Source organism: Tachypleus tridentatus, chromosome 10 (genome assembly GCF_004210375.1).
Source record: "Tachypleus tridentatus isolate NWPU-2018 chromosome 10, ASM421037v1, whole genome shotgun sequence".
Lineage (NCBI taxonomy): Eukaryota > Metazoa > Arthropoda > Merostomata > Xiphosura > Limulidae > Tachypleus > Tachypleus tridentatus.
The window spans coordinates 86,893,884-86,914,267 of record NC_134834.1 but is presented as its reverse complement, the minus strand read 5'-3'; the positions used below and the strand labels follow the sequence as shown (position 1 = coordinate 86,914,267).

Below are 20,384 nucleotides of genomic sequence, written 5' to 3'. Positions count from 1 at the left end.
TTTATTTCTACGAAACTATCTACACACAGTGTTAGCTACAAGAAATAGGAAACTTAAGACAAGCAATTAATGTTATAAAAATGGACAACTTACATTTTCCTTTGAAAATACACTTACAATTTACCCGCTTTCGAATTATTTATTTTCGAGGAATTAAAATTAGTTTTATACAGAATTGTAACATAGAAAACATGTTTATAAAGTTCTGGTGAAATATTTGTATACTAATCACTAATTTCTTTTTTTTTAACTCTTAATGTTCATACGGTTGCGTCACAACATTATTGACTTCTAATTTGCATCAGACTTTTTATCTTCGTTTATTCTTTCTATTTATATATATATATATTAGGTATTGCTAAAATCACTATACAGCTATTTCAGTTTAACACCTACTTTCATTTTTAACATTTCACTCTGAAACAATAATTAAATTGGTTCCAATTGTTTTCAGAGTACTTTCTTTCGTCCATTTACACGCAGCGATGAGTGTTGAAGTAGCAATCTTATGATACGTGGATAAACAAACTTTTCCACCTTTGACCTTACTGATAGAGTGTGTTCCCAAAGAAACACTTCTCAGTTGTCTGTCGATATATATAATCGAAATATGTATATTTTGGGGCTTAAAAACTCTCTATGCAACGCGCTGTACAGCTGACGTTTTATCAAATTTTTGATTTTGTGGTGGTTTTTTGTTTGATTAAAAGTTTAGTGAAAACATACACCCGGTGTTTACTGAAACATCTGAACTAAAAATAGCTCTCTTAATCGAAAACTGGGTTCCTTCATAAACAGTGAAGATCGAAATTATCTTTGAGTATTACAAAGGAGTGAACTTCAGGTTAGGGTTGGCTCTGAATAATCCCAAACAGCGAATATTAAGTTAGTTTCAACGTTGTACCTTTCAAACGAAGTCAAGATGTCTGATACCACAACTTCTAATACTAGATCTTTGAACGAAAAGATCCTTCGTTCTCAAACTACTGTAGACATTCCTGATGTCTCCTTACCTGAATTTATTTGCACAACCTTAGAGAACCAGACTGACAAATATCTAATGGTAAGGTTTTATAGTATTTAGTTAATGCTAAAATTTGAAACTTTTATAACGTAGCTTAAAGTGTTACAATAATGTGATTTAATGTAATAATCTTTTAAACTTGATGCTTAACGAGAGTCTTAACTGACCTACATCATTAGTTTGTTATTTATATCCTGAGTAGTGTTAATCGGTCAAGTTAAAAGACACCATGGCTCCGACATAGCCAGCTTTAATTATTGAGATGTTAACTAAGGATGGGAGAAATACCTCCGCCACATACGCGATTATCGACTGTCATAGTTTTAACTCTACCATAACTAAAAGTGTGAATCCCATAAAACTGCAGATTACGACACAAAACATGGACATTCCGATTTAGAGTTACGTGCTAACCACTAAATCCCATCTGGTATGACGTTCAACTAAGGAATTTGTAGTAAAAATTGCATGCATAACAAAAACTTTCAGTAAAACTATTTTACTGAGCACTATTTCAAACTTTTATTATATAATCTCATTTTTTAAAATTTTTGATAAAGTAATGTGTTTCATTCGTCTATTGTAATTTATTCATGAAACAAAAGATAATAAACAGTTTTCATTGTTTAATCTGTTTTTGCCTGATTGAAAATCAGTGAAAAAAAATAATTTTCTTCTCTACATAAGATGTGATAACTGTACGCTCTCATACGAGTAGTTTAGAAGCTTGGAGATGTATTTTGCCTTTGTTCTTCTAATAATGTGGATCTTCCTGCAGCAATATTTGGAATAATGAATGCAGAAGCTACCACAATATTTAACAGTGCCTTCTTGTCAAAGAAAGATACTGCTAAATATTTTATCTTGTTCTCAATATATATATATTTAGACACTTTCCATATTGAAAGAATACAATGAATATATATAATTATGTTATAGCACCATCTTTGGCTTGGCATGGCCAGGTGGTTAAGGCACTCGACTCGTAATGTGAGTGTCACGGGTTTGAATCCCCTTCACACCAAACATGCTCGCTCTTTCAGCCGTAAAAGCGTTATAATGTGATGGTCAATACCACTATTCGTTGGTAAAAGAGTAGTCCAAGAGTTGGCGGTGGGTGGTGATGACTTGCTGCCTTCCCTCTAGTCTTACACTGCTAAATTAGGGACGGCTAGCGCAGATAGCTCTCGTGTAGCTTTGCGCGAAATTCAAAAACAAAGAAAAGAAACAAACATCCTTTGCAGCTTGGATTAACTATCCACAAAACTTGCCACTGGTCAATACACTGCACAAGGTATTAACTCATGCATACTTAGAAAACATCATCCAATTTGAAGGCGTATGTGACGTCATAAACGTTTGTTGCTTTTTAATTTCGCGCAAAGCTACACGAGGACTGTCTGCGTTAGCCTTCTATAATTTAGGGACATAAGACTAGAGGGAAGATAGCTAGTCACCGCCACCTCTTGGGCTGCTCTTTTATCAACGAATAGTGGGATTGACTGTCACGGCTGAAAGAGCAAACATGTCTGTTGTGACGGGGATTAGAAGCTGCGACTCTCAGATAACGAGTCGAGCTCTCTAACCTACTGGCCATGCCGAGTCACTAAAAAAAAATGACTCATTACAGTATGTTTCTAAGATTATGACAGTTTAGTCGCGTTTCATAGATACCGCTTAGTATTAAACTGGTACATGTACTAAATAAAATAAAATATTGAAACTTGAGATGAAACAAAATATGTTCGTTTAACATGAAACAAATGCTGAGGAGTTTTAGCATTCTTCAATGTTCTCCCACACCTTGTTTTCAAAACATTCTTAGCTATCCCTAAATTTTAGCAAAAAACAACAATGAAAAAATGTTTTGAATAAAAACGATGCATTAGTTAAGAATTTAGTGCAAGACACTTTTAGTCCTGCAAAGCTCTTTCACACAGAGATGACAAATAACAACTCTTCAAACAATGACGATAAATTGTAATGTTAACACTACATTACATATAATTAGTCTAATGATGTAATGACCAATGATGGATTAGGCCTCTGTCGAATTTATTAATTTCACACTAATCTTGAATCAAAAAGAATATATATTCTGTGTAATTTTGAATAGGTTGATGAAAAGAATACAGCACGAAGGTGGGTGATGGAACATTTAAAACCTAATTCTTTGCTGATCCTTTTTTAGTCATCTTCCATTGCACTTCAAGGAGTTTGCGCATTTTACAAGGTGTTTGGATTCCTTTGGTTTCAACATACATTTTACAATTAATTAACTCTTCATTATTCAGCAGTTAAAAGGAGTGTTACTTTTAAATTTTGATTTAATGCAAATATCAAGCAATATGTAACGAACACTTCCAGTAAAAGTGTTTTAATCGTTTATTCTCTAACATCATCTTACTTATTTATTGATGGTGTAACACGTTTCTTTCGTGTATAATAATTTATTTATGAAACGAGAGATAATAAATTGTTGTTTTCACATTTTAATCTGTTTTTGCCTGACTCAAAATTAGTGAACAAAGCTTTTCTTCTGTAGATAGCACATGACAATTCTCGTTCTATCACCATTAAAGAAGTGCTTTTGTACGGAAACCGGTTCGCCAGCGCTCTCATACGACGAGGCTTAAAGCTTGGAGACGTATTTTGCCTTTGTTGTTCTAATAACGTGGATTTTCCAGCGGCAGTATTAGGAATAATGAATGCAGGAGCCACCATAACTCTAGGAAAACCCATGGATACAAAAGGTATTTAAAACTACTTTATACAACTACATAAGACTAATAATAAGATAGCGGGTACTGATTTTCTTAGAACATAAACACAAACAGAATTCAGCCCAACTAAGACTTTCATCAACAACGGTTTCAGTCAAGATTAATTACACTGCTGTCACTAAAGTCTTATAACTCGCCTATATCAATAGTAGAACCATACATGTACTGCATCACTCTATAAGAGTCAATTCATGTGCTTTAGTAATGGTTACAGAAAAGTGAAATAAAAAATATTTCTCTCAAATTCGCAATAACCAAATTTAACAATCTGTACTCAGAAAACACATTGCTCTGTCACTTAACTGTCTTGACGAGAGCATAGCAACCAGGAGTGAATTTAACTGTTAGGTAAAGCTTAAGAGGCCTTTTTATAGGCTTGGCCCCTTTTTATACCATTATCTTGCAATCAAAAAAATGTCTTAACTTTGTTATGATCAAGTGGAAAATGCACAGTGTAGTGCATATATTATATGGTGAAAACAACTGGTAGCTCAGAATATACGAAATGTGTGTTTCTTTCACTAATTCATTGTTAAACGAAATGACAGTTCTAGCTGATGGTCTGGCAGCTAACCCATACCATAACAATTAGGGAATCACTGGAGAGAACCAGTGCTTCCACTTTAAATTCTTCCCAAACAGCAAAATCAGTACTTTCGGTATCTTCCTTGTCATCAGCTGAGATGAAACAATATTTTATCATCCTCTGACCAATTAATCTCAACCAATGATTCATAGTCAAGCCTGCAAATGAAAGTTTGGTATATAACAATGTCACATTTTTATGCTGTCCATATGCTTACATAATAGAAATATTTGCTGTATCTACTATGTCAATGGATCATCCTGTCAGTTGATCTTTGCTTTGACACGTATTACGTTATCACGACATTTTGCAAGTGTTCATCTGTTTGTTGGTATTAACAAACTCTGCAAGTATCTGAATGACAGTTTGTACCAACGTCAAACCATCAGATTGGAGTAATGAAGTAAACTATGCTTCTTCACCCTATCGAGAACGTTGCATATCCCAGAGACTAGCTTGCTGTTAAAATCAACTCGCTAATACATTGCGAAAAATTATTCAGGTTTACCATATTGATCTTTTCAGTTTTATAGCAACACAAGAGATATGGATTGTCCTAAAGTATTAACCAATAATAAAATTTGACAGATTAATGAAGTAACCGAAAATGACAAGCACGTATCAATTACTCTGTTCTGATTTTAGGAAAAACACACCAATATTCATAGCTACTCACTGTAAAGGAAAACCAACCATTCCCTGCTTGTATTTATCCTGCGAAGTGATGACAGTACTTACTACCTCGACTCAAATGGAGTCAGTAAAATAACCATTTAATATTAATACATGTGTTTATCTTGATGATGTCTAGCCTTAGATTAGGAGGAGTGTGGAGAATTTACCGCCTCAAAGCCATGTATGCCCTTAAATGAAACAGAACGAAAACCGCATTTCATTGGTTGATTATAATGGTAAGCCAGGTCTTTACTTCTAACTGCTTATATAAGAACCACAAATTACGAACACCTGTCCAAAGGCGGTGAAACTGTATTAATCATGATTTACCTTGCTGCATGTGAAGGAGTGCCTACACTTGTTCTGGGGTCTCTAGTTGCTCTTCTTGGAGTCCTTGGAGAAGTAATTATGGCATTCAGTCACTAGCGGATAGTCCGACTATATCTCTTGATGTCACAATGGCAGATAATATTATAACTCCCAAAGGATGACAAGGTCAGGACAATCATTGAGAAGACAAGATATCTTATTATAGTGAGACAATCCATCAACATATTCCGTGCCGTGAGCCCAAATGATGGCTTTTGAGATAAGGAATAAAAAAGGGAAACTCTGAGACAAAAGGAAATGTCTCTAATGTTTTAAAAACCAGAGTTTTGAAACAAGATTTTCAAACTTTATAACTTAAAATATGATTTCAACACTAAGCCAAATTATACGGTTATATAGGTAGCACGTGCCGAATGTCACGAGAACAAAAAAACAGGAGAGACACCATGCCATGCTACAGCACCTACAGAAAATGATCAGAAATCATTTAAGTAAGCTTTGTCATCGAATATACCCTTTAGAAAAATTGAGTTGTACGTTCAAACTAGTATGTAGGTTACAGTGTTGTTCTATTTCAGATATAATGATCACATTCTCCCATACAAAACTTTTAATGTAGTATGTGAATATGGATATTATCTAGGTTATAGCGTATACAGACGAAGGTACGTTTTGACCTGGATAGGTGTTTAGGGCGCTCGTCTCGTAATTCGAGAGTCGCATCAAATATCACACCAAACATGCTCGCTTTTTCAACCGTGGAAGTGATATAATGTGACAGTGCATCGCACTATTTGCTGGCAAAACAGTAGCCTAAAGGTTGGCAGTTGGGATGAATGAATAGTTGCCTTCCTTCTACTATTTCACTGCTAAATTTAGGACAGTTAGCGCAGATAACCCTTGTGTAGCTTTGCGCGAAATTCAGCAACAAACTTTTGATACGCTGGGATAAATGAATTGTGAATTAGGCCCGTTTTGACTTGTAACAAGATTGCAAAAATTGATAACTTTCTTATATGGAGAAAAATATATTCTTTATAAAAAAACAAAGGAAAGCTTTAAATAAAATAGGGAGAGGAGATAGAATTATAAAAATAAATAACTGGTAAGGATAGTATTTTGATTGTAATAGAAAACAGTCATTGTAAGAATATGACGTCAGAACACCTTAATAATGGTATTTACTAAGAACATATGTCTATTAAAGCTTGTTAGTTAGTTGAATTTCTCGCAAAGTTACACGTGTTTTGTAGGTTTACTTAATGAGGAAAAAAAACAAATTTATTTTGAGTCAAAAGTAACTGGGAAAGTTTTACCAACTTTGCATAAAAGCACGTTGTTGTAAGAACACTTAGAGATAAAAGAAGGTCAGAACGTAGTTTGTTGGCAAAATTTTTATATATGTCAAGTTACTGTAAAAATGCTCTATCTCCCAAATATTTAACTTAAATATTGAAATATTTAAACTTAAAAAGTTTAAACTTATGTTTTAACTTTAAACATAATTTTTAATTATGTTCTAAAAGGGTTTATTTTTTTCTTCTATTATTATAGTCTTAATACCGTACAGTACGCTGTGATGCTACGAAACTAGTAAAATAAGAAACTGTAAGAAAGAAAGGTTTTACGTTTTGTTATATATATTCATCTTGAAAAGAAACCTTTAATTGTAGTTTATTTATATATATATACATATACGAGAAAATGTCTACATTTTGCTATCTTAAAATTACAGTAAATTTTTTTACCACTATTAATTTCGACATAAAGGCAGCATAGCTTAATTTAATTTTTTATGGCTCTACATTTCCTTGTGGACGTAAGGAGAACTACAGTACAGACTAGAGAAGGCTGGTGCAACTTATTTGTTAATTGAGAGGGAAAACCTGGAAAAGGCTCGAGAAGCAACGAAACATCTTCCGAACTTTCGGGTAAATTTTTCACTTGGAATATTTATGGACAGAAAGCACACTGTGTGTTGATTTTTAGATACATTTTTTATTACTTTCTATGTGTAACAAACGAAATAAAGAATGGCCAAACTGTCCTTACCTACATCATATGATGCGTAAATACAACAGGTTTATCAGCATATCCACATGTAGATAAGCTATGATTTTTCTAACTTTAAAAATTTGCAACAATTTCATATTGCAAAATAAAATGATAGTAGTATAGTGGTTAGAAAGACGTCTTTTTCATTAAAAATGGCAGATGAACTTCAAACCGAAGCTGATTCACCTTTATGGACACAGTATTATAGGATGACCTATGATGATAGTTTCTAATTGGCCTAGATATATTTATACTACCCATTCAGAACGCTACCAATAATGTTCCACTTTTATTATAGGCGTAGAAGGCGATCAACTGTTGTCATCCAATATGGCTGCTCTCTCAGTAGAAAATGTTTTGATAATCAAATTGGAAATAGCCAATATTTTCACTGTTCTACAAAATTATCAACGTAACGGTTTCCCTTACAATAATTAATGTAGTCAAACACTAATCTTGGTTATATGCCATTTAAAATTTAAGTTGTTTTGTTCAAGTGACGCCACTTTAAGTATAATAAGGTCATTAAGCCTAAGATGTAAAACCTTGGACTTTCGTTCCACAGCGTGACAAGCTGATGAATAGTCAATATACAAGTTAGTTACAGGTTAGAGAAGCAGAAGCCTTATCATTATAATTACTTATAACTAAAATTAAATGAAGTGAGTGTTGCTAAAAACATTGAAATGTCAGGTGAAATTACCTTAATAGTTTATGTTTTCTTAAACCGAAAAGGAAGTTTCATGAAATTGTAATTGTAGAAAAACGTAGTCTTCAGATGGTATACCAACTCAATGTTGTCAAAGACACATTTATATATTTATGTATATATATAAACTCTTATTCTGTTGTCTAAAAGCACTTAGCACATCTCTCTATGTATGTAATAATAATAAATTTACTTGTTGTTGGAAAGTGTTGGTATTTAACTTTGTTTCAGTAGTTTACTTGCTCTCCCTGTTTAATTGGGCAGGAGATACTGGTGTTTGAGAAAACCAAAGATTGTCCATCCTTTAGGGAACTTGTTGAAGAAGATGATGGATCTGCCTTTAGGGGCCCTCCCAAGGTTGACCCTAAAGATACACCATTCCTGTTACCATTTTCAAGTGGAACTACTGGCTTACCGAAAGCTATTGTCCATACTCATTTTAGTTGTCTGGCAACAATACTTCACACGATGTTAGTTGTTTTGTTAAAAAATGGAAAAACAAACAAAAAAGAAGAAGATAAAATGTACAAAAATGTACTCGTTTAAAAATAATTTTATTTAATTATGATAATTATATTGATGAAATGTATTTAAACTTTTGTTTAGTTTATTACATGACAACCAAATATATGTATTTCGTTTAAGTTAGACAGTCATAAGGAATGCAGTTATGTTTAACAAAAATAGCACAATTTCTTTTAAACAAAAGACTATGAATATATTTGTCAATATAGATTTAAAAAAGACGTTATAGTAAGGTAAGTACGTGAGAGAATATTGTGAAAAAAACTCAAAATGTTTGTATTTATTGTATCTCGTGTATTATTTGACATATTTTAGAAAGTAACCCATATCCTCTAGTTTGAGCCTACTCAACCACTTTTTAAAGAATCTGGGTACTAGATAACATAATCTTATAAATACTATGAGGTCATCCGTTAGTATATATAATATTTAGCATTTAAGGGTTTTTTCTTCCAGGGATCCAAATATTTGGAAATACCCTCGTGATGAAATTGTTCTAGGCATGTATCCATTCTGCCATGCGGCTGGCTTGATGTTTCTGTTTGTCTGTATGCTACAAGGACTGACAGTCATCAACGTACCATTTTATGATTCAGACTTGTTTTTGGAAGTCATACCACGTCATAAGGTGAAGCTAGAATAAGAACGTTCAAAACATCATTCAGTCTGACTTCTTGCATGCTGAGTGTGATGTAATATATATATTTTAAGCACACTTTTGTCATCCGGAGTACAAACAAAAGCATCATAAAGAAACTATTACTTATGCTGGTTTGTAATATGTTAATCTTAAAACAAATATTTGTCTATACTGTGATATGTACAACAACTATTTATTTATCACAGAACACAGTTTTAAGTCAAAGTACTTTTCACACTAGCCCGGCATACTAGGTGGTTAAGGCACTCGACTCGTAATCTGAGGGTCGCGGATTCGAATCTCCACAAAACATGCTCGCCTGGGAACGTTATAACGTGACGGTCAATCCCACTATTTGTTGATTAAAGAGTATCCCAAGAGTTGGCGGGGGATGGTAATGACTAGCTGCCTTTCTCTAGTTTTACACTGCTAAATTAGGGACGGCTAGTGCAGATTACCCTCGTGTAGTTTTGCGCAAAATTCAAAACTAATACATCAAGGACTTCTTTAGGTATATTGTTCTTTACTCTTACATGAAGGACGTTGTTATGTACATATTACGTTGTTACTACTACTACTAGTTGAAAGAGTTCGTTATGAACATTTTACTTTACAATCACATCAGGGATATATACATTTTACTTTAGTATTACCAGAAGGAGTTCTTTATGTTTATTGTACTTAACTATTAAATAAATTAAATGAATTCAGAATACATACATAATAACAGGGTTTTTTTTTTAATGAAAACAAATTCTATGTTTCAGATAAACATGTGAAATCAGTTTGAAATTCTGATCTACATGATTTGTTATAACACGGAGAAATATATAAAAAAACAAAAAAACATTGATAAACGACAGCTTAGTTTTCAGCCGTATAAGATAAAGGTACAGTTAAGAGTAAACGTTGCTTACAGAAGGAAAAACTCTTACAATCCTTTCAACATATACTTGTCATTTATTACGTCTAAGTGGGTCAACTAAAGATACAAGAATTATAAAATAGCCTACAGACCTCCGGACCTTGTGATTTAGCCCCAATGTGATGACAAGTTAATTAAACAAGAAGAACCTGCGAAATTTTGTCTCAAGGACAGTTGATATTTGTTTGTTTGTTTTGGAATTTCGCACAAAGCTACTCGAGGGCTATCTGTGCTAGCCGTCCCTAACTTAACAGTGTAAGACTAGAAGGAGGGCAGCTAGTCATTACCACTGTTCCCTCTAGTCTTACACTGTTAAGTTAGGGACGGCTAGTGCAGATAGCCCTCGAGTAGCTTTGCGCGAAATTCGAAACCAAAATAGTTGTGTTTCAATCTATAAAATGGTCTGTCTGAAGAAAGGTCAACGTGTCGAAAGTGATTGAATCTTGTCATTTTTTAATGTGATTTACTGACTGTCCTAATATGTCTGAACTTTTCTGAGAGGCAGTTTCATTCAGAACAGGTAGCCTTTATACATTAGTAGGGTTAGTTTCAGTACTTTAACTTAACAATGAGTTTATAGCAGTAATCATCGTTGTACACTTTATATACTTTGGATATTTGGTACAATAACCGTGATGGTAAGTTCTTGCACTTAAGAAGAACTGGTACGATAACCATGTTGAAACATTAGGTACGTAAAAGAGGTGGTACAAAAACTATGACAGTGACTTTATTTACGTGAAAAAAAATGGTACAATATTCCTTATGTTATGTTTATGTGATTAAAAAAAACTGGTGCAATAATCGAGATGGTTGTGAATGTATTAAAATAACTGGTTTAATTATCGTGTGCTGGAAAGTATCCCCAAATCATCTGGATATTTTAGTCATTAAACAAGCTTTTTACTTTCATCATCAGGTGTCCATCGTTTTAGCGGCCGTTTCTGTGGTCTACTTCCTTCTGAATGATCCAAAAGCACAACAGTACGACCTTACCAGTGTGAAGGACATACTGACAACTGGAGCTAATCTTCGTCATGAAGCCAACGAAGAAGTTCTCATGAAAACCTTGCCTTTCTTGCGTTCTGTGAGACAGTGTAAAATATTTTCGTTGCTATCTATTCACTTTAGTATATTAAGATTACGCTTTAAATATCACGTTACTCTCTGGTACATTAGGATCATACTTTGCACAATGCATTACTACGTGGTACATTAGAATCATGCTTTACGTAACGTATTTCTGTCTAGTACATCAGAACTATGGTTTACATAGTACGTTACGAACTAGTAGAGTACATTAGCACTATGTTTTTGCATAAAACATTAATATCTGTAACATTATGGAATACTGCTGATGATATCCTTGGAAAATATGTAGTAGGATAGTAACAGATATTCATGAACAGAACAGTTGTGTTTGTTTGTTTGTTTTTGAATTTCGCACAAAGCTACTCGAGGGTTATCTGTGCTAGCCGTCCCTAATTTACCAGTGTAAGACTAGAGGGAAGGCAGCTAGTCATCACCACCCACCGCCAACTCTTGGGCTACTCTTTTACCAACGAATAGTGGGATGGACCGTCACGAACAGTTGTGAGGATAACAAATGCAACTAGAATGAACTGAACTGAACTGAACGGCTTTCTTGGCCCTGTATTATGTGGAACATATATCGAGTAAAAATAAGTTCAGAATAAATGATGTAATAAAAAAAGAAAATAAAAATGCATGATAGATTCGTATACCACACTTTCTCTTATAAATTCATACAACTATTGATATAGTTTTCTGCTGTTATTACTTCATCTGCTTCGGGCCTACTAGTTCATCGGTTTTTTTTAGAAGGTTTTAAAATTAATTCAAATTAAGATATTAATAATATGAATACATATTTCTTCTTAATAATAATAATATGCTATTAATTAATACTCTAATCATGATTTGTAAATGATTTAAATAAAATTGTTAAAAAATTACAATTCACTTACTGGAACTGGTTAACACCAGAATAGTTCTTGTTTATGCATGTGATAATATAAAAACGTTCCTCTACCACTACTGTATCCATCATATTCCATATGTTGTTTTTAAGTACAAAACTACAAAAGGGTCATCTGCGTTCTACTTACCACGAGTATCGAAACTCGCTTTATACCAAAATAAGACTCCAGATTTACCGCTGTGCCACTTAGAGATGATATTTGGTACTTGGATAAAATCTGTTTTCAACTCTTGATAGGGTTGGTATACTGTGGTAGACATATTATTTCATATTTTGTTTTGTTTTCATCTGCGAGCCATTAGAAGTAGAACAATGCTTTATATAAGACCTTATGTCAGAATCAAAATATATATAAAACAAGCCTGCAGAAGGCACTCTGTTTCGAAAAATATAAAAATGTTCTCCTTCGACAAACCCTATGGTTGAAGAAGTTTCTTTTGTTTATAAATACTTGAAAGCAAATTCTCAAAAGTAGAATTAAGGTATAATCACACTTCTTTAAATATATTCCCTTTTATTTAATTGTCAAAGTTTAAGGAAAATCGTTTATTAAACGTTTGTTATGATTTTCATTGTTTAGGAAACATAATTTTATTTCATCTTTGTTAGTGTACGGTCTCAGCGAAACGTTTTTTGTTTCTTGTCCGGAAAAAGGAAAAACTCTACCGAATTCTGTTGGAACATTGTATCCATCCATGGAGTTAAAGGTTGGTATTTTGAAATAATCTATTTGAGGTGTTAACGTTTTCCTTTATTTCCTTTATTTATTTAAAAAAGAAACAAACGCTCCCCGATAAATACACATTAATTAAGTTAATTCAATGACTGTTAGTTTTCATTGTTCCTTTAATATTTCTAGCAGCTACTAGACGATTGCCATAAAAAGAATTTGAATTTTGTTGAATATGAATTTTTGAATTTCGCGCAAAGCTGCTCGAGGGCTATCTGCGCTAACCGTCCCTAATTTAGCAGTGCAAGACTAGAGAGAAGGCAGCTAGTCATCACCACCCACCGCCAACTCTTGGGCTACTCTTTTAACAACGAATAGTGGGATTGGCCGTAACATTATAACGCCCCATCGGCTGGGAGGGCGAGCATGTTTTGTGCGACTCGATTCGAACCCGCGACCCTCGGATTACGAGTTGAACGCCTTAACACGCTTGGCCATGACGGGCCCTATAAAAAGAAAGGTTATTAAAATGAAGTTTGTGTGTTTTTCTATGAAATTAATTTACAATACGAAAAGTCACTTAGGGAGAGGTGAACTCAGCGTTGTTGATATAAAAACAACAATACTCAAGCTTCTTGAATTTTTACCTTTTCATATTAAAACAACAATAACAGAAAAAAATGTAAGTAGTATCACATGTCAATGTAGTTTAAACTAAAATATGTATTGTTTAAAAAAAGACCTATGATTCAGATAACTTTAAAGGTCAGGTTTGTTACCTGAAGCTTAAACTTAGATAATGTGCTCTGATGCTTCATAGACGGAAAGAGAAGTGTTGGGGAAATTAAAACCGTTTAATTTTAAAGGATGGGAAAGATTGTCATATATTTTATATTTTTGGCGACGTTATTAAAGCTCTTTGTCACTAATTTCGAACTTCTAACCAGAGGGAAGACAAACAATCAGTAGTGTCCTACACCAACAGTCCCTCCCACAGTATTGATTGACTGTCATTATCCAATCCAATCTTACTTGGCAGTTGTTTAGGTTTTGAATCTCACAAACCCATAAGAGACTCGCGAGACAACCAGGGGAGCTCAGAAACTTTTGTTTCTCTTCAGCCCTGCGCGCGGAAATAAACTTTGGCTCAAAGTGTAGACAGGTTAGATTTCGAAACAAACAAACAAACAAACACTTTGAGTTTGTTGTAAGAAGGTTAAGTTTTAAGTTTCTTTCAAAAACGACTTTAATTAAAAAGTTTTGATAGAGCAGCTTTTATTGTCCTTTATCAGTCTTATCGGAGGAGACGGGAACTACTAAAACCGTAGCTTCTACCACCATGTATACTTCAGCATTTTCTTCCTGTTAAAACTACGTGTTACGATGAATAAACAAATTCATGAAGAAATATTGATTTTTTGTTTATAGATTGTAGACGTTATAACAAGGGCCACTTGTGGTGCTAATGAAAGTGGAGAATTTCTTGTACGTGGTAAACAGTTAATGAAAATGTACCTAAACAACCCTAAAGCTTCAGTAGAAGCGTTCACACCGGATGGTTGGTACAAAACAGGTAATTTTATTTGTACTGTAACGGACTTACGATTGTATATTTATATTAATATTGATATTTATTTTAGTTAAATATATATATTTAGAAATACATGTAACTTACGTATGCTCATTGAAGCAGCTGTCAAGCTTCACAGTCAAGTGAATTGTAATAACTTTGAATCAACATAGAATTAATTTGCTACTCGTGAACCGTCGATAATATATTTAGTTACAGACCAGATAGAAAACTCAGTATTGTTTGCAAGTTTGTAAACTTTTTGTATATAATTTATTATTCGTAATAACCGTTATTATAAACGGTATTTTCATTTGTATATTAAAATATATGGGTGTTGAGAAAGAAAATTATGTGTATCAAGCTTGTTGGCAAATATCTTAAATTTGATACATATAGACGTTTAATTAACCTTTAAATTCAAATTCAAATTTCTATCCGTTTGAAATCGTAATACGTAACATAATAAACTGGAAGATCGTCTGAAATAAATCATAACATGCAACAGTACTTAATATTTTTGTTGTTATTATATAAGTACCTGCAATAAAGTAATAATAAATAAATAAAAATAATTTGAGAGAACGAGCCAAGTGTTTCAAAAATATATAAAATGTACTGAATACAGTTGTTGTTCGGCCTGTTGAAGTACAGACTTGTATCACGTATAAATTATTTTAAAAATTATCTAAGTTCTTCCATTGTTCCACGTCAGTTTAAATGATAAATTACAGTCACTGAATTTAGTCAATTTGTATCATTGTTAATTCTAACTTCTTACATAAAATTTTATTTTCAAGTTCAAAACTTGAAATGACAGAGCCTATAACAGACATTAAATTTCCTACAATGTTAAAACAATCCTGTACTAACTGTACTCACTTGTTAGATATTAACAGGTAAAATAATTAATCATAATTATTAATAACAGGAGATTATGGTTACTATGACATCGAGGGAAACCTCTACATTACTGACAGAATAAAAGAAATTATAAAGACTGGATTCCATCAAGTTTCTCCCACTGAAATAGAGTCTGTGTTATTAAGCCATCATGCTATAGAGGACGCTGCTGTAATTAGTGTTCCAGATTTGGCATTAGGAGAAGTGCCTTATGGGTTCGTCGTGACTAAGCCTGGTGTTAATATAACGCCAGAGGATATCATCCATTTCGCATCAGGTATTGATTTTACGTCAGTTTCATGATATCATTAAGGTATTTTTGTTCTTACATATGGATTATAAATATCAGGATTTATTCTTTATTAGCCTAAATCTTTAGATATATTTATTTATATATTATTTTTTCCCAATTTCTACAACGTGTTTGTTCCTGACCCTATAAACATTTGAGTTATCTTATTAATATAATGGTTACTATGTTTTATGTTTTTTTTTAAAACATTAAAAGAGCTTTTGAGTCAGAGCTTAAATCCACTGCATGATTTGGTCTTCATACCGGTTGCTCTGAAGCATGTGGCTGAGGAATAAGTAATTCTGTATACATACATCTATAGTTAGACCATTGGTGTACTTGCCATACATCAATCACGACTTTCCAATGACTCAGCGGCAAGTCTATAGTCTTGTGACGCCAAAAATCGCTTTTCTGTGCCCCTGGTAGGCAGGGCATAGACACACCATACAGTGGTACCTCTGTTCTCGAACTTAATCCGTTACAGATCTCCAAAAATTACGCATTATGAAGCATTTTAAGTAAAAATATTGCTTATTTATACCTGTATAATAATACTTACAATAATGTTAACCACAAAAACTATAAATACAATAAAAAACAATAAATGAAAATTTAACTGCTCTTTACCTGTGCTGAGGAGAGCTGATGGTGTAAGTGAAAGGTGGTGAGGAACGTGGAGAGTAGGAGGGTTGTTATTGTTTGGAAGGGGAGTCACCTTCCATAAAAACGTCAGGTAACTCTCCTTCTGGGGTTCTTTCTCTTTGCACCGCTACAACCTGTTTGAGATTCACTGGACCTATTTCTCACTAAAAACTTGTCTAATGAGGTTTGTTCCTGCCTGCATTTTGAAATGTTTCTGAAGTAAGACATAGCATTGTCATTTAAAAGGTTTATGCTGCGGTTTGCTACAGCTTTGTCAGGGTGATATTTTTCCACAAAACTTTGTAACTCTCCCTATTTTCCACACATTTCCTTGATTAGTGAACTAGGAACATCTTCTCTTCCCTCTTCCTCATCTGAAGACACTTCCTCAGTTGACTTTTGTTGCTGCTCCTTCTGAAGGTCTTGGAGTTCTTCCTGGTGAGCTCAGTGTTGTGGTCTTCCACCTACTCCTCCACATCATCACCTCTCACATTCAAGCCCATACACTTGCCTAGTGAGACAATATTCTCGACACCAGGCTCAGCCTCAAAGCCTTTATCTGCTACCGAGTCTGGTCACAATTTCTTCCAGGTTGAGTTCATGGTCCTCAAAGACACTTCCCTCCAGGCTTTGTTTATGATCCTCAAGCAATGGAGGATATTAAAGTGATTTTTTCAGAACTCTCTGAGGGTTAACTTTGTGTCAGAGTTCACTTCAAAGCACCTTTGAAATAGTGCTTTGGTGTAGAGTTTCTTAAAGTTCGACATGACCTGCTGGTCCATGGGCTGAATGAGAGGAGTTGTGTTAGGGAACAAGAGCTTCACCGTAATGAAACTGTACTCCTCCACCAACCCGTCCTCCAAGCCTGGTGGGTGAGCAGGTACATTGTCCATCACAAGAAGGGCCTTGAGTGGCAACTGTTTTTCCGTGAGATAATTCTTTACACTTGGGGCAAACACTTCATGGACCCACTCCATAAAAAATTTCCTGGTTACCCATGCTTTACTATTAGCCCTCCATATGACATTTAGCTTACTTTTCAGGACATTATTTTTCTTAAAAACCCTCGGGTTCTCAGAATGGTACACAAGCAAAGGCTTAAGTTTTAAGTCCCCACTTGTATTACTACATAACAATAGAGTTAGCCTGTCCTTCATTAGCTTGTGTCCTAGCAGTGACTTATTCTCCTTGGTGATGTAGGTCCTCTTTGGCAGTTTCTTCCAAAATAGGTCTGTCTTATCACAGTTGAACACTTGTTCGGGAATAAAACCCCCAGCTTCTACATAGCCCTTAAATTCCCTAACAAATTTATCAGCAGCGTCTTTGTTAGAAGTGGCACCCTCCCCCATGTCTCACCACACTATGTATGCCACTTCTCTATGCCACCCCGAACTAGCCTTAAAGGCATAACTTGTATCAGTACTCGTTCCAAAGGTGTTTTTCAGGAGGTCAGCATGCAACTGCTTTGGTCTAAGAATTGCTAGCACCAGCTAACTGTTTTTCGTTTACCCAAATCAACAACAGTTTTTCTACCTCTTCCATTGTTTGTGATCTTTGTTTCGTAAGCACTGCCACTCCTTTTGCAACATCAGCTCCTTTGATAACTCCTTTATTTTTCAGTATGGTGCAGACTGTAGACTTCGCCATACCAAACTGTGTAGCAAGTTCAGACACACGACACCACTCTCATACTTCGCCACGAGATCTTTTTTCACCTCTATTGTAGCTCTGACAACGTTTCTTTTTGGTTTGTTGCTTTCATTATCCTTCTTTGACCCCATGGTGGCTTATTTAATCAGAATATTTAGAAAAAAGAAAAGAAAAACGAGAACTTTCACAGCAGATTTTAGCGGGGGTGTGGACTGAGCGACAGGTGCGGGTAAAATATTTTGGGCAAGCTTGGCGTGGGCCGAAAATGGTCGAAAGGTCGTTCGGGCCACGACAGCTTGGTTCGGGAACCGAGTTTATGTTCGACAACCGATATATTTTTTTACTCAAACAATATGTTCGAAAACCGAATTGTTCGTTTAGGGAGTCGATCGAGAACCGAGGTACCACTGTAATTATGTTTCTTGGCGCTTATGAATAACAAACCAATAGTTACATGCTATTCATGGAAACATATTTATATACTGTAATACCAGTTGATTCATATTACAAAATGAACATTTGTATCAGAAAAGTACTAGTAATCTACCGTATTCATTTTCACTTTATTATTCTGAATTAGTTCACAAAATTAAGAACAGAAATCAGTATTTTTAAACAGAAATGATTATAATACGAATATTGAAAATTCATCTAAAAATTTCTTAAAGATCAAAATTAAACTCACTTATTGAGAATGTTATTTATAAATGATGCAGTTTTTGCAGTAGTTTTATATTAGGAACAATAGTTGGTAGTTACTTTAAGTTACAAATAACTATTAACACTAACAATAATAGTTGGTAGTCACGTTTAGTCGAAAATAACAATTATTGTTAGTTTTAGTAGTTAAGTTACAAATAACTAATAACCATGACAACAATAGTTGTTAATTGCAAAATGCTACTAATATATATATATATATATATATTTAACAACTATAGTTGTTAATAATAAAAGGCAATTAGCCACGACAACGATAATTTCTAGTTAAAAAAGGGCTACTAATTCTAACGACAATAGTAGTCGATTACAAAAGGCTGCTAGCTATAACACCGACAGTTGTTAATTACAAAAGGGTGCTAGCTATAACACCAACAGTTGCTAATTGAAAAAGATTTTTAATTATGGCACTACTTACAAGAAGCTACTAACAATGGCAACAATAGTTAGTAGTTACAAAAACCACTGGCTATAAAACCAACAGTTGATATATCTCAGAAACTGAATAGTTAATGCTTCATCTATCTCAACAGATCGTTTAGCTCCACAGAAACAGTTGAAAGGAGTGGAAATTGTAAGTCAGATTCCACGTTCTGATTTGGGCAAGTTGCAACGTAATATGTTGAAAGAACGTTTTCAGCATCTGAACAATTAAGTCGTAGCATTGACTGGTGATACGGAAAGTACTATAAGATGGACAAGACATAACAGGAAACAAATCTGAACAGCTTATGCCAAAAATAAAATAAATACTTTGCTATTTCTTCATATATTGAACCTATTATACTTGTATGTATCTTATGTTTATCAACATTAACTTTCAATAAATGACTGTTTTGTTTTAATTGTTCTCTACTGGTGGTGTTTAAGATTGTAAAGGGAATCGATAGTGTTGATATATCATCTTTCTTCATATTGAACATTGAGAACGGTCTAGGGGACACAAGTATAATTTTGGCAGGGTAGGAGGAGCCATTTTCAGATAAGACAGTTACATTTTTCTCACAGGGTGGTTGCCTTCGGATGTTGTAGAGACAGTAAATTTAAGTGGGTTTAATAAAAAGCTTCATAAATATATCACTTGCTTTAAGACGTTTTTTAAAATTCATTTATTTAAGTTTTTGTTTAGAAGATGGGACAGTCGAGACGGACCAATAGGTACCAGATTTTCGCAAAAGATTATGTTGTGTTATAAATTAGATATACCTCACAGGGCCCATAGTTTCCACTTGTGCTTCTCTTCTTGCTTCCTTATTATTTTAATAGAAAGTACTTCACTCACTTTAAACGTCTTTCTCGCACAATTAAACAGTTCCCTTAACTTCAATAATGTAAAAAATGATGACACCTTTATTGTCTCCACCCTGTATTACTCACTCCATTTGTAATTGCCAACAAAAGATGGGGAAAAGTATTCTTGAAATCTTAAATCTAATCCTTCCTCCCTTGACACCCTGACATATATCATCTCAACTGGTGGAATACACTTTCTTCTAACTTCTGAAGAACAACTATTTTATGATTAAAGATATTATTTATTATTATTATTAAAGGAATGGCAACTGCTTCATCCTGCCCAACTTCGAGCACTGACACAATCTATCTATCTTATCTAAGTTATTTTAATGATAAAAAATTTAAAAATATAACCATCAGGTGTGATGAAAGATTAACAAACTC

General features: G+C 34.0%; 1 protein-coding gene across 1 annotated transcript; it reads left to right on the top strand.

Moving 5' to 3' along the window:
- Nucleotides 1-332: 332 nt before the first annotated feature.
- On the top strand, nucleotides 333-19,359 carry LOC143228392 (uncharacterized). Its single transcript, XM_076459656.1, has 10 exons — nucleotides 333-1,063; nucleotides 3,570-3,777; nucleotides 7,223-7,329; nucleotides 8,427-8,632; nucleotides 9,144-9,315; nucleotides 11,172-11,349; nucleotides 12,864-12,961; nucleotides 14,353-14,497; nucleotides 15,426-15,674; nucleotides 19,238-19,359. The coding sequence occupies exons 1-10, from the start codon at nucleotides 923-925 to the stop codon at nucleotides 19,357-19,359; spliced, it is 1,626 nt and encodes a 541-aa protein (XP_076315771.1). The 5' UTR covers nucleotides 333-922.
- Nucleotides 19,360-20,384: the final 1,025 nt, after the last annotated feature.

What these genes read in the sequence shown, in the direction of transcription:
- LOC143228392 (XM_076459656.1), top strand. Translation starts at nt 923, where the DNA reads ATGTCTGATACCACAACTTCTAATACTAGATCTTTGAACGAAAAGATC. An exon ending in CTTGCGTTCTGTGAGACAGT is followed by an intron (nt 11,350 to 12,863) that starts GTAAAATATTTT and finishes CATCTTTGTTAG; the next exon opens with TGTACGGTCTCAGCGAAACG. An exon ending in TATCATCCATTTCGCATCAG is followed by an intron (nt 15,675 to 19,237) that starts GTATTGATTTTA and finishes CTATCTCAACAG; the next exon opens with ATCGTTTAGCTCCACAGAAA.